The 15,602-nt window shown below is 40.4% G+C and overlaps 1 protein-coding gene across 7 annotated transcripts in view; it reads left to right on the top strand.

The window, feature by feature from the left end:
- The window catches only part of TENM2 (teneurin transmembrane protein 2), a 479,584-nt gene that overhangs the window by 412,378 nt on the left and 51,604 nt on the right, over window positions 1–15,602 (top strand). For all 7 annotated transcript variants that reach the window (XM_014948063.1, XM_014948062.1, XM_014948061.1 and 4 more), the window contains one exon: window positions 13,876–14,022. In XM_014948063.1, the coding sequence (XP_014803549.1) occupies window positions 13,876–14,022 (147 nt within the window). The remainder of the gene's footprint in view (window positions 1–13,875; window positions 14,023–15,602) is intronic.

Raw genomic sequence — 15,602 nt, 5'->3', positions numbered from 1 at the left:
GTCTTTATTCTGGTTTTGATTTTGTTTTTTTAAAAACTGAAACAAATATCACGGCAATACCTTTTCACCTGACATGAATCAGTGACTAAAGTGGATGAATCTGATGTATCGATCATACAATCGTATTGAAGCCACCTCTAGATTTCTTGGCTGCATCTCCAGCTCACCTCGATACTGTGTCTCCTCCTGTGAACAGTGCTCCTAGCAAGCAGACCCAGTATAACTAATAACATCCCGCCTGGCCCAGCAGGGCTCAACAACTGTCAAATAGAGACGTGAGGCAACCAAGTTAAAAGCCTGGTTGGTGCTTCTGATGGCTTCAGGTGAGGAATGGAAAAGAAATACTCCAAGCAGTATTTCTTAAGTATTTGTTGCAGAGAGTTGTCGCTTCTAGTGAGGCTGGGGGAGGAGCAGAGCTATCCCTTGCCAGATAGTAAATATTTTTAATATAAAAGTGAGCAGAGCTTAAAAGATTCTTTTCTCTTTCAAATTTATTCCAAGTGCAGATTAAGCACTCTTGGCTTTCTTGGGGGTGAAATGGTGAAGATCATCTCCCTAGTAGATCAAAATCAGTTTCCCAGGTTTATTTAGGATTTAAATATCAAGGCAACTGGCTGTGTTTGAAGGATTATGAGGTTTTTTTTCCTTCCCTACTTAGAGAAGGAACAAAAAGAGAGCTATCCTATGCTTTGTCTGTGAATGCAGAATTAAAAACAGTTTGTTTATGAAAACAACATTCTTATTTCTGTAGCTTTTATTACTTATTTGTGCAGTTGATAGATATAAACATTGGAAAATTGCATGATATTCATGAAGCTTATGTACACTGAAAAGGGATGCAGAATGGATGCATAGAACCCTAGAATTAAAGGCGTGTTTATAAAATATATTTTATGTGGTGTAATATTCATCTTCTATATCTGCCAAACAACTCAGCATACACAAATACAGAACTCAAAATGCATTGTTTATGTATCTTAATTTGTTTTACGTATGTTGCCTGTGTGGCAGAGTACTGCTGCTATACTGTGGGCATTATTTCATCCTTTATATTTGTATATATTTAAACTCCGTAAATTCTAGCACTAACAAACCTGTGAGATATATTTATTTTATTACGCGAATATCCATTATTTTTTTGTCACTTCAGATTTGTATTTTACTGTCGTGAAGAGTTAGGATTCCTGGAAGCCAGAAGGGGTATGAGAAGCGTTTAGTGTATTTTACTAAGTCTTTTTTCATTTCACACTATCCCACTACACTTTCTAAAACCTTTTTTTTTTCCTTCAGCACTTTCTTTTGATGTTCCTTTGGGACAGCTGAAGTATTTGGACTCTCTAGTCTGAAACCATACCATGTGCAGTCATTTATTGGAATCCACGTAATTAATAACTTTAAGAAGATCAGCTGCAAAATATAATACATTTGTCTATATAGCACTTTTCATCCTGAAAGGGTTCCAAAATTCTGTACCAAATTAAGGGATATTTGCTCATTGAACACACTAATCTGTTACGCAGTAAATGGTAAAAATGCATACTTATCTTAAGGCTCATATTTATTCTTCTGATAGAGATAACCTGCACACTTATAGAGGATCTGCATTTGCATAGCTGAAAGTTAATTGCTAAATTATAAATTCTATGCAGACATAAATATCTGATGAGTAGCAAGTAATTATTTTGTAATAATGCCTGGGAAAACTGGGATTCCCTGCCCTGAGAATTATGAATTATGAACCCCTGAAGGGTTTGTAGATATTTCAGGTTGGAGGGGATGTCAGGAGGTCATCTTGTCCAACCTCCTCCTTAAAGCAGGGTTGTTATGAGGTCAGGCATCAGACTCGGGCCCATAGCTTTTAAGGTAAACTTCCTAAAACCCTCTTGATTGTACGTTGGATGGGCTGTTGCTCACCACTCAGTGCCCAAACTGAGCATCTTCAATGGCCCATAGCTTTTAAGGTAAACTTCCTAAAACCCTCTTGATTGTACGTTGGATGGGCTGTTCCTCACCACTCAGCGCCCAAGCTGAGTGTCTTCAACAGCATATTGAGCAATGTAAGTTTAGAATATCTGCTTGTTCTCACTACAGTGCCCTACTTGGCAATGCAAGTGTGAGCACACATCCCATTCCCACACATCTCTCCATTCAAATAGGATTAGGAATACCAGTGTAAACTACTGTTAAGTAGTACTGGCATAAGGGAAACAGTTCTGTTCAGTCACTGGAAATGCTGGCTCCGCTTACTAGAGCATTTTGGTTGACTTAAATTCCTCTGCTTTGTAAAGCTACTTGTATGTTAAAGGAGTTACCGTCAAAGAAATGCAATTTGTATTTGGAGCAAAAGTGGATAATATGCGATTTATTTTTCTTAAGTATATGTGTAAGTTCTTATTTATAGAGTGAAGAAATTCATTCCACAGCCCTGAACTGGCTTCTTAAAATCTCCACCTCCTACGCAGATTAGATGAGCTTTTGTCAGTTTAGCAGAGCTCTTGACCCCAGTTTCCATCCCTGTACCTTGGGCAGTCTCTTAGATATCCTGAGCCTCCCAGATAAGAAGTAAGACCTTGAAAATTATTTTGAATTGCCTCAGTAAACCACTGGTGAGAGAATTAAAATAATATTTGATGTACATGTTCTTGTTAGAAGTAAGACCTTGAAAATTATTTTGAATTTCTTCAGTAAACCATTGGTGAGAGAAATAAAATAATACTTGATGTACATATTCTTGTTAAGAAGAAGTGTTTCAGAAGTCACTTGGCTGAATTTGGCTGTGCCGGTGTCATTGTGTTGGGGAACGGCCTGTGAGGGGGTGGGAAATGGGTCTGACCTCCCCTCAGAAAGGGCTGACAGCACAGCTCTTTCCCTGTGTGCCCTGCCTGGAGGGCTTGTGAGGTGAATAAGAGTATTCTGAAGTTAATGACTGAACTCAGAACTGCCTCTTCCCTGAAAAGCAAAAATTGCATTAGGTCGAGAACGTTAGTTTAGTTTTAGTAGGACTTTATAAAAATGTTTGGGGAAGGAAAATTTGATGCTGGTGGTATTTGGCTCCAAGGGATGTATCCAAGGGTTGCTTCTGTGGAACCATCAGGCTCGTGACAGTCTGATGAAAGCAAATCTCCATTTCCAAGTGATTCAGACAGGAAAGGCACTGGTTATCTGGAACTCTTTCAGGAGGGAGGAAGGGCTGTAAAGCCACCAGCAGTGGTTTGTAATCCAAGGGGTTTCACCATGATAGTCACTTAACACGTAGAAACCAGAGAAAAGGCATGGTTTCCTAAGGAATAACCAATATGTTAATTTCATCTGTTAGATGAAGGGCCCAGGCACAGCAAACTGCCATGAGCCTTGAGGCTGTGCAGGAGCTGATTGAAATCCATGTAATTCGGTTTAATTTGGCTGAATTTTGCCAGCGTGGACCAGCTTGTGTCCTGGTGTTCTGCTGATACAACTGAGGAGGATCAAGAGTCTATGTAAGGTCTATGTAAGTCCTAAAGAGTGACTTTAATGTGGCTATATTTAATGTACCTATACATTTAGCTTCCCAAAAAATGTCTGATTTCACTTGTTTTGGCATTTACCTTCGCTGTCTCTGCACTGAAACTTTGTTGCAACAAATACTTAACAATATTTTCTGAACAGTAAAGCTACTGACTGTGATTTTCCTTTAAAATTTCAAGTTGGAGAAATGCTGGGTGGCATTTGTGTCTTGAGAAAAGCTAGCCAGTGACAGCGTAGTCTCCTCTGCTGGCCCACCGGGGCATTCACAGAGGAAAAGTACATCTGTCTCACTGGAGGGCGAGGTCTGGGAGTACCCTGCGCCACCAGACAAAGCGAACCTGCCCTTTTCAATCCTGATCTTGGGCTTTCTATATCAGCAGGGTCTTAAATTGTAAATATTTCAAATCGGGGCCTTCCTTTGTGGCATCTTGATTTATACAGGAATTTTAGAAGTTCGTATCTGAGCAGGTGAAGGATAGGGCTCGCCTTTAGTTTTATACAGGCTGCGTTCCCAACATCATTAAGGTGGGTTCAGCTTGGGCTAAGCAGGCACCATGCCATCTCCACCAGCAAGCTGAGCCTGCCTGGGGCCGTGGGAGGGAGCAGCAGCATCCTTTGTTGTCTGGGCTCTATATGGAAACTGCAGAGAGGAACGTGAAGCTAGAAAAATCTTTAACACCACATGACTTCATGCTTTCCTCCAAAGTCACAATAGAAACTACAGGTACTTCAGTAAGTTGGGTATGATTCTGAGTTCCTACATAGTCTTTGCTGTTAACAATTGTAAAATTAGGGCTTTGCCTTGTTTTCGGAGTGAAACAGGGGAAAAGTAGGTCATTTCTGTTGAATTTTATAAATTTCAGTTAGCCAAATGAAACCGAGCTTTTGAAATCTAATGTCTGGGATTTGACAGCACGATATCAAATGTCCTTTTGACAGATACAGATATCACTTAACATAAAAATTACGTTGTATTTTTTTCCTCTTTGTCTGTATGACACAAAGAGGTTAGAATGGATAAGGAGTATGGAAATGTGACACATCTTCATGCATCGGTGTGTATGAGATTCTTGAAGCTTTCTAATAAATCAGTATATCTAAAAATATACCAACACCTTACCAAAACATTTATTCAAAAAATTTCAAATGCATATTTTTGAAAAGCTGTGACTGCCACATATTTCAAATAATAAAGCCAATTGCATTGTGTGCAAGGAGGTTGAGTAGCAATTACTGTGTGAATCCTAATTTTTATGAACGAATGACTGAAACTCCCTGCCATAGCACTGTGATTAATGTAGGGATTTTAGTTATTACATTTTAATTAGGTTATATATTCTTTTAACTATGAGGTCAGTGTTTTGCTTGTTACTCTTCAGTTGACTGAATTCACACATCCTGTCTGATAGGTCACTTTATCATTACACTGCCACTAAACTATTTATATAGACATTATTTTGTGATAAATCCAGCTTGAGAACCCTTCTTTCTCAGAAATGATATTACATATTACAAAGGATGATGCCAGTCCTTGTATCCCATATCAGAAACATTAATACAATAAAAGATTATGGTTGTGGTACTGGTTTTATGAATGCAATTTCACCCGGAATTATATTCTAAATGGATTTTGTTACAGTAGGATTAATTTGAAAGAACCAGCTATCTAAAATACAAATTTTACTGCATCTTTTATGTATCTTTTTATTGGGTATATGAATATGAGTTGAATCTGAGTCTTGTTTGAAAAGAATACACTGTGTAACTTGAATGTGCTTCTGGGGTCAAATTTTAGCACTTGCTCAAAAATCTCAGCCAATAATCAGCTTAGCCTGAAGAGGAAGCCAGGTAGGCACTGCAGCTTTTGGGCTGCAGCGGTGTCTTTTACTTATGTCGATATGTTTCATACAACTATTTTGCTTAGGCTGTTACACATCTGAACCCATCATCACCTGGTCCTTATGAAGCCACGGTGCACAGGGTTAGGCTCTGTGCAGGATGTGACTTTGGGGTTCTGTGTTAAGGTTAGCAATATCAGGGGGTGCAGACAGCACACGGCCTGCGTACCGCACGCGTTCCATCCCTTACCCCTGCCTGCAGCCTCTGGATGTTGGAGGGGCTGTGTGGGGACAGGATCCTATGGACATCCCATGTTGGCAGGACTGGGTCCAGCCTCTTGGCTACAGCAGAGCACTTGGTCTCTTAACGTTGCAGAACCACCCCAGTCTGAACTTCCCATCGATGCAGTTTCCTTTCCTCCTCAAAACTCCTAAATATATATAAAAATAACCTAAATTCTTGGGGTCAGCTGAAGCTCTTTGTGTATACTGAACCTTCTGAGTGGACATGGATTTTTTGATTATTGATCTGTTTGGTTTCAAGTCTCAGGACAGTGTAGCACAAACTGTCACCCTCTTTCCCTGCCCAGCTGTTGGCAGCTTGAAGGGGGGGGTCTCACCAGCAGCTGGTGATAGAGAACTCTGTTGGTTGTGCACAAGGGGGAGACCTCGATGGTGTCCCCCTCCAAGAAAGTAATGGGAGTCCAGGGGCTTGAGTGGCTTGAAATGAAGTTGGATAGAATGGAACAATCCCTTGTTAACAAGGCGTGATGCTCTGACACCCATGGGGGCATTTTCAATCTTAAATTTGTGTGACCTATATTGCAACATGAGCTTTCCTCTGGGTTTTGGTGGTTGGGGTTTTTTTGTGCATGTGTGTGTGTCTGTATCTTTTTTAATATTTTTTTTTTAATTTAGAAAGATGCAAGTGACTTTTCTTAATACTTCCTTTTTAATACCAGCAGTTCCCCTTTGTGTGAGGTTTTCTTCTCTTCTTCTAAACAGTCACGTGTGTTTTTCTCACACTTTCTTATTTTGTTTAGAAAGCTGGATGTTCTCTGAGTTCCTACCTTGAAATGGGAAAGGCAGAAATTGCATAGATATATAGTAAATACAAGTTAGAAGGAAATTCTGTTATGGCTTACATATCCCAGGCGATTTAAGGAACCTTACTTAACATTCATAATTGTCTGCCTGCACAGAAAGTATTGGAGTGCAGGAAATCAGGATTCTGGATTCTTGAAACTTACTTCTCAGCCTTCCCATTGTTTTTTAGCCTCTTCAATAAATAAAATTGTAGCTGGCCCATTCTTTAGTAGTAACTCAGGCATTTATTCACCCCCCCGACACATCTGCAAATGATTATTTATTCCATGCATTCCTTTGTTTGATATCTAGCTAAAAAGAAATATTTAGGGTATCGAAACCATTTTTTAAAATGTTTTCTCTAAAACGTAACAAGGAAAAAAAAGAAAAGGCAGCAAGGAAGCCAGCCAGAGCATCGTGGAGACAAATGGTTCAGTGCCTCGGAGAAGCTCCTGCTCTGTGGGAGCACTCTCTGGAACCGCAAGCAGCACTGCTGTGATACTTGAGCAGTGAAATCAGGCTTTTTATTACACTGAAAGGCTGGGTTAATTCTTAACAATTTGTCAATCTGTGTGACCATCTCACTTTGAAGACCTGATCTAGTGCTTCTGGGTGGCTCTCCAGCCTGTCCTGGGACTGGCCAGACTCACTCAAAGGGACCTCACCTGTCACTCAGCCAATACTATATGGCAGTGATATTGCTTTAGTTACATGGTTTGGGTTTAAGTTTATTTTAGTTGAAAGATTACTCTGTAGAAAATAACCTGTGTGTGCCTACCGTAATACTATATATCTTTTTTTATTTGTATGCCCTTTCTTTGGCTTTAACTAAGCCCTTCAGGCTTTGGAATTGAAGGATTAAAAAATAACAATAGCAAATAAAAAGCGTAATTTTATTTCCAGTGTTGCTAGGTACCTTGTTCTATGTACCTCATTTATTATTTGTTAGATAGCCGTAGGCATACCAGCAACTCACTGAAGGAATGAACAGAAAATATGAAAACAGTGATTATCCTCTAAAATCCAAATTAAACAGGCTATTATCATTACTGCTTTTATGTCATTTCTCTATGTTCTTTAGGTACCATCGTATCCCAGACTACTTCTGTTTGCTGCAGTTCTGTAGTTAACAGCTGTAATGAGAAGAGAAGGGTTTAAATGTAATTTAAATGTTCCCCTTGAAAGTCCTGTGTATCCTGTGAGCTAGAAAACACTGTGCTGTACAACATACTCTTTACTGCGGGGCATCGTCACCCGTAGGACCACCTGGTCCAGTGTCAGCTCGAGTCAATGAAAAGACTCCACTGACTGCCAACACGCTTTGGATACGGATGTGTCAAATGGGGTTAGGCAGGAAGAGAAACAGGAGATACTACGTGTGCCCTAAATGGGGAGAGGGGCTGGAACACATTCTGTCTGCTTGAAGATATTGTTTGGAGGAGTTTGGGGGATATATGGCTGATAGAAAGCTTTGGATCAGAAGGACTCACAAGATGTAATCTCTGGATTTACATCTAATTTTCCATACTCAAACCGAGTAGAGGCTAAAAGCATTGTCTGCTTCTCCAAGTGGTTACAAGATATCACCTAAAGAGATTTTGCTTTTTTTCCTCTCCATCCCTCCTATTCCTCTCTTTCCTTTAATTATACTAAGAGGCTAATTATTCCCTCAAAGTCTGAAAACTTTAAAAAGAACAAGATTTCTGTAACTTCTCTTCCCCTGGCTGTTTTTTCCCTTCCTTCCTTTCCAGAATAACTGGCCCCACCATAAGTGGGAATTCTGATGATTATTAAGGTTTAGACTGAAACCACAAATTAATTGGACAGTGTGTATTTTGATTTACTTAATTTTTTATTTTGCTTATTTTTTTTTATTTACAGTATTTTAATTTACATTAAATGTTTGTGTTGTAGTTTTAAAGTAGTTTATGCAGAGGAAAATTTATGTATACCTCGGTAGCTGGGTACGTGTGTATTTGTATACCTGGAGTTTGTTAGTATCAGTGGAATGAAAAGGAACTCTGTGCAGAATTTACCCAAAATGGGATTAGAATGTTTGATATACTGCCTGGATACTGGAAATTAATTTGCTGAGTTCGAAAATGAATTAATCACCTTACAGTTTAGTCGTGGAATAATTTTATTGTAGATAAAGCCTTTGAGTGTTCTCTCGTAAATATATCCAGCACTATCACTTTCTTAGAAACAAACACTGTCCATATTGATTTTGTTTACTATTCATAATGATTCTGCAGACTTTCTTGTTGAATTCAGCTTTTCATAAATCTCTCATAAGTTTTGAATATATGAAAGTATAGAAATAGATAAAGCTCACATAGGCCTGGAGGGAGCAGTAGAATTAATTTTGCTCACAATGACCTTGGTAACAGCAATGTTTGTTGTTTTCTAGGCTCACTATTTATTTTCCTGCTATTGTTATGAAAAGCACTTCGATTTGTATTGTTACAGCATCTTCTAGGTCCCATCATGGACTGTGGCAATGTGGTGCTCTACAAACAAGTAACAAAATCTAGGATTTTAAGCATATTTTGTTGTTTGGATGATAAGGGCTTTCAGACAGGAGCTTTCTCGTCCTGTTATGTCTGACTAATGGTCTCGAACCTTTTTGATCTCCTTTTTCCATGAATGTTAATAACGTTAAATAAGGTGAATGCAATAATTGTATATATATAGTAGTAGTTGACTAAATACTCCTCTTTATATGGATGTGTTCTCATTTCTTATAGTATTTTCTGAAATAGTGTCCTGTACTTCTGATGCTACATTATTTACTTGGCATCCATGGTACTTTCTCTTCCTCTTAGTAACAGGCACACTCAAGGGAAAGAAATCTAACTCATTCCTAGAAGAAGTAACCTCAACTATTTTATGGCAAAGATATCACAGTATTATTTTTTTTTTTAATTGAGCCACAGTCCTCTTGTGTTGTTACTGAATATTCATTTGTACTACATATCACCAGAGTTCCTTTCATTGCAATGAGCTGTCAAGAGCTGCAATGAGCTGGAAAGGACAAGCTGAGGAAGAGTAAGTGAAGGGCTTTCAACTACTGAGAAACAGTGTAGGTATGTGGGGGGCAAGTGTCCCCACACACTGAAACAGATAAATATGCTGAATCTCTGCTTATCAAATAGTAGAGTTGACTTAAAGTTGTTGCTGTGATCTGTGAGAGGTTCTATCAGGGTCCTATGGTGCTTACCACTGTAGGTGTGGTATGATACTAACTTGCCAAGAAATGGGTTTTTTAAGCTATGAGCAAGTTAAGAACGTAACAGCCTGTTTGAACAAAGAGAAGCAAGAAGCACCATCAAATCCATTAATGAATTTGTTCTGTTACTCCAATTTAGTCAAGTAGCTGGAAAAAAGACTTAAGAGAGGAAATAAATTCAGGCATTAAACACTAGCCCTAGCATTGCAGAACTGCAAGATTATAGAGATTGTTCTGTTTGGTGAGAATCCTGAAGAGGTTTGGGGATCTCATATGTACAACCCACCAGTTTGTATCATTCTCTGTTAGATCCAGAGGTATAATGCCTTTATTTTCTCCTTTTTCTTTACCGCTGCTTTCCAGCACGTGCTTTACATCAATGCTGGGTATTTTGTCTGTCTGTGGTATGGAGAGGAATGGAGTTCAGTATTCTGATTTTGAAACCATCTTTTACTCTGATGGTCCCTCACAATGCTAGTCACAGATTCCTGATGCTGCATTGCAAAAAGTACTGAAGTCTTTCTTGCTGTTTTAGTTGTAAATGCATACGTACCTGTGTTAAAGCTCCCAGGGGCAAGTTGGAGACTGCAGGAGATGGGAGGCTGCAGTGGTGTTTCACCTCCAGCAGCAGCAGCCCGTGCAGAGACATTGCTAGCAAAGTGTGAGACACTTGAACTGCTGTTGCCCGTACTCTGCCTGTTCTGTGAATAAATAGGTTGTCAATCTAGCTCTTTAAACAAGCACTTTCTTCTTTTTTAACCTAGCTTTTTGACATTTTCCATTAAGCATACTGTAATGGAAAAGATGAGTAGAATTTCTCTGCACACCAGGAATAGCAGCCTGTCTGCTGAGCGCGGAGGGCCCTTTTCTGTGCTGTGACTGAGAGCTTCATACCATGGCAGATTACTTCTCAAGGTTAGATGTTGATAGCCCTTCCCGCTGTGACTACCTTACTCTCTCTTTGACTGCCTTAACTCTGTGAGTGAATTCCTAGGACAGCCAGGAGGTAACGGGCTGCTCGGTGTGAGCTGGGACGGCAGAATGAAACCAAGCTTTAACAGAGCACTGAGCGTCAGGATGGGCTTTGTGCAGCGTGTGTAAAGAGCACGTGGCCAGCTGTGGGCACCCAGGGCTTGCTGAGGCTCTGAGGGCTCCTCGGGTGGGTACTTTGTGACCTTGCCCACTGTCAAAACCCGCAGAAGGGCATCAAAGGCCATTAACCTCTGTGTGCAGAGGATCTTCATCTGTACTAATCACTGCGCACATGCACATGTAGGAAATTCACATAGAGATATTCAGTGCACTGCCTAAGTATAAACTTTTGTAGAAGAAGATTTGTTACTAATAGGTCATTGTGGAGCTCTGTTGTCTAGTTGGTCAACAGGCTGTTAGAACGAATTTTGGTCTAACAGACTATACTGCTATGTAAATATTTCCTTGAAGAAAGACAGACATAAACAAAAATGCTTACATGAGCACACGTTATGTGTGTACAGAAACACACGTAACCATGCAAAATATCTAAATAGTTGTCCCTACCTAAAGCTGTTTTGGAAGTTAATACATCATTAATTTAATAGTTCTTTTAAGGAGGACATTATTGTCAAAGTACTTAGATCTTATTATCTACTGCTGGTTTTTTCCCTTCCTTTTGATATTTAGTTTATTGAAACATGAGGTCTGTCTTTGGAAGGCCACAGTTAAATAAACTCTGTAGAGGTAGCATAGTGTTTCCTAGCAACATCATGTCTATAGCAGTGATGCTTGCTTCTCTCCTTAAGCTAAAAGCAAAGTCGTGTCCATTAATCCCCAGCTGCACGTAAAACTTCTCAGAGATTTTGCGAGCTCCCTACTGTTCATGTTTTCATCTTGCTCATATGCTGCAAACCAAACTGCTTTGGTGATTTAATTCTCTTCAGTGCCTCAGTATAAACCCAACCGTGTGTGTATATTCACAATTGCTATTTGTTTTTCATTTAAAACAAATAATTTGTCATACAGTACGATGCCTCCCCTCAAGCATTGTCATTTTGGTCAGTCAAACAACCTGACAAATGAGAGACATAAAATAAATGCCTTGAAAATATATTACCTGTGCTGCAAATTAAGTGCAGTTTTTTATAGCTAAGATATGTAATGCAAAAATAACCTTACATTTACATGAAAAAGGCACTGTAATCTTTTACTACAGAACAGCATCAAAATAAAACTTCTAGGACTTTTTTCTGTCTGCTGATAGCTTTCTGTGTAAACTGAACTGAGTGGTTCTTGGCCTTGTTGACAGAGGTCTGGTGTCTTACTCCACAGAGCTTTGGTGGAGATCAAGCTGCTCTACCAGTAATTTAAATAATCACTACAAATGTATCAGGTAACAACCCAATGAGAAAAAGTAAAAGTGAATGCTCACGTATTGTGATACTAGTTGTGTGGGTAGCAGGGATGCACAAGGCAGCTTGCTTTTCCGCACGGGGAACTCCTGCAGCAGTGTGAAAACCAGTGTGGGGTCAGAGGAACTTCTCTCCAGCATCACCTGGCCACAGCGAAGGCAGCTGGGAGGGGTAGGAAGAGACACAAACTGGAAGCTGTGGGTTTCTGACCAGGTTTATAGGAACACACAGGCAGCCTAAATTAGGGGTTTCTGGAAGGCTGATCAACCTTTCAGCATGAGTATGAAAGCTGTGCTAGTTTGACAGTTGCCTCTCTTCCTGGTCACCGGCAGAGGCCAAGAGGCACAAAGGTGACTTACTGTCATCTTAGTCTTTCTCCAGTCCTGCACATCTGAAGTGATGCTGCTCAGGCAAGAAAAAGATGTTTATTTGCTTTCAGGGTATTTCTCACTGCTGCCTTCCTCACTCACGGCTGGTGAAAAGAGTTTCCACACTCCGGTGGGGTGCCCATTAGTTCCTTGGTGCTCTTAAAATGCCTGGGGGAGGGAATGGACTACTTAATTAATAGTCACAGCTTGGGCTCACGGTGGCAAATGCAAAGGACTAACCCAGCAACTCGAGACCTGAAAGGGCTGCAGCAGGTCCCTGCAGATCTTGATGCTGATGGTGACCTATCACTGCTGGTAGAGGGAAAAATGAGAGTACATGAAGCTTTGTGAGTTGTTTGGAGATGAAATTTTCTGCCCAAGACCAACAGCAATGAGATTAATTATTTCACATTCTCTGGTGATTGTAGAGGTGGCAGCATTAGGCTGTATTTCCAAACCAAATGAGAGAGCTCGTGAAAGATTGGGATCCAACATCTACTGGCAGTACGGCAACACAGCTTTCTCCTCCTGCTCAGAGTAATGAAAAGGTGCTATGAGAGGTCTGCTGCAGGACTCTCAAATCATCTGTCACCTCCACAAATACACACGTTTGTGTGGTTTGGATGTTGATGGATTTGATTGTATATGCCAAGGCTTCAAGCACCTCACAGGATGGAATTTGGTTTTCTTACCTTTTTTCCTAATGAATATTCAGTGAGATACAGCGCTGCCTTCTGGGACTCGTTTAGTTTCAGGAAAGAGCAGTGGTGTTCTGTTACCTATAGACATTTTCTTAAAACGCACAAGTACTTTAGAAAATGAATATTTTTGTTCTTAATTCAGCTCTTGCTATACAATAAGTCACGTCATACCTATAGTCAATTCAAATCATACATCTTTTGTGGGATATCTCTTCTAACACATCTTTCAGAAAGCATGATATGCTACATCATAATATAAAAACTTAGTGTTAAATAAGTAGGTCTTTTAAAAATATTTGTAGAAATTTTGTGTTTAGAGAAGCTCCGGAGAATTATACAGAGCACACTGTGAAAGGCACCCTGAACGTTGACATGCTTGTTGCAGAAGAGATTCTCCTTCATATAGGTGTATGCCCACACACAGAGGGGGAAACCCAAGAGGCTCCAATCTTCTGTCAGCAGACTGTTAGTTCTGTCTGTTGCCTTTTAACTCACGATCTGAACCTTTAGAGTGTTCTTAAAACATACTGTGGCTGATGGTAGGACTCCTCCTCTTTTGGCTTGAGTTAAATCCCTGTTTCTCTGAGGCATCCCCTTTCTTTACCCCCCTTCTCCACCCCAGGGCTGTGGCTCTGGGCCAGGAGAGCGTTTGTCCCACCAGCAGGAACGAGCCTTTTTGTCTGCACAGTAATATTGTCAGGAGTCTGAGTGGTGGCATGAATGAGTGTGGCTTGTACTTACCTTCTCCGTTTCTTCAACCAGATGGCTGCCCTGATTTGTGCAATGGCAACGGGAGATGCACGCTGGGTCAGAACAGCTGGCAGTGTGTCTGCCAGACCGGCTGGAGGGGGCCTGGATGCAACGTTGCCATGGAAACCGCCTGTGCCGATAACAAGGATAATGAGGGAGGTGAGCAAAAGTCTTTCAATTCCCAGTCCCTAAAGAACAGAGGGTTATACACGCTTTCTTCGCGAGTCATTTTCCTTCAGAAAGACTTGGGCTGTCATTGTTGTCAAGCGGTGGTGGTACGTTTCTTTTGAAACAAATGAGATTGTGGGAGCTGTGGCCTTGTGGAGGGACGTGGAGACCCACAACGCCTGCGTCAGGAGCGGACAGGCAGGCTGGGCCCACCCCACATCCCACCGATGCCCGCGGTGGAGAGCGTGGCCCAGCAGACCACAACTTTTTCCTGTGGGCTCTCTATGCATGAGACTTGCCAAGCAACGTGACTGTGCCTGTGTGCGCAAGCACAGCGGCTGGTTGAGGAGGGTATTTAGCAACATTTTTCCTTCGCTCTCCTAGAGGCCAGGGCCATGCTCTCGCATACACGACCTGTGTAAGTGGCTGTAGCTGTCACACCACACGGTTCACATGCCAGGCTTTAAAGGGCTGAGCAAGGTGCACGGAGCAGTCATATAGGGCAAGGATCTGACATCCCTCTTCCGTTTTGTCACTCCTTTATCAGGCTTATCCCTATTAAATATAGAATCTGTGTTCTGTTTACCTTCAAAAATGGCTTTTGTTGATGCCATTTTATAGAGCCTTCCGTGGTGTAGTAGGCTCTGCTGAGCTGAAAGCAGTTCTGACAAGTTGTGCCATCTAAATAAGATTGCTTAATGTACCTCCTTCATTTGAAGTAGCTTTCCTATACCTTTCATCGCAATGTCTTTAGTAAGTCATGTAGATCCTTTCTCATGTGCTTCTGCTCTTCATTAAAAACCAAACATCAGACACAGCTTTCTTCCTTGAGACCTGTTCACTTTTCTTTGGCCAATAATTAATCTAAAGAGCACATCTGTTGTTTGCTGATTAATAAATGTTTTACTCATGGTTTTTCCCTAAAACTGCAAAGAAACATTTGGTTTATTTGAAAGGCTGCTTCTAGGGTAAAATTGTCATTAAAATCAGTGCTTTAATTTTATATAAAATTTCAGGTTCTAGAAATGGTTTGTAAGTCCCAAAATGAGGAACAGGTGTATGTGATTACATGATATTAACCACATCTGAATATCAGCTGCTAGTTTTAATTTGTAAATCCTTTGTTAATTCCTTGGTTTTGCACGTGATCAGTGCTTACAGAAATATTTTAAAAGAGCTAGAGCTAATTCAGTTTCAGAAAACTGGAAGTACTTTATAGCTGTTACTGAATTGTAAAGAGCAGAATCTAGCAGCCAAGTTACATTAGTTGGTATTTAACTATACAACAGAAACCCAGTGAACTTGTGTTAAAATGCAGTGTAAGAAACTAAAAGGTGAATTGGTCAGGTTTGCACTTTTTACAGGTTTTGAAGATTAAAAGGAAAAATTGAAAATGGATGTATCATCAGATTTTCCTCAAAACAAGACATGAGTTTGGAAAACATTATTAGAAATACTGAAATAAGGTGGTTACTTACTTATCAAAGACAATGTCCTGCACTTGTACAACAGACAGGCAAGCAGGGAAAAAATGACCAGTGAGGCCAGTCAGCTGTTCATCCCAAATTAAA

Source organism: Calidris pugnax, unplaced genomic scaffold (assembly GCF_001431845.1).
Source record: "Calidris pugnax isolate Ruff unplaced genomic scaffold, ASM143184v1 scaffold27, whole genome shotgun sequence".
Taxonomy (NCBI): domain Eukaryota; kingdom Metazoa; phylum Chordata; class Aves; order Charadriiformes; family Scolopacidae; genus Calidris; species Calidris pugnax.
This window is presented reverse-complemented; position numbering and strand designations above follow the sequence as displayed.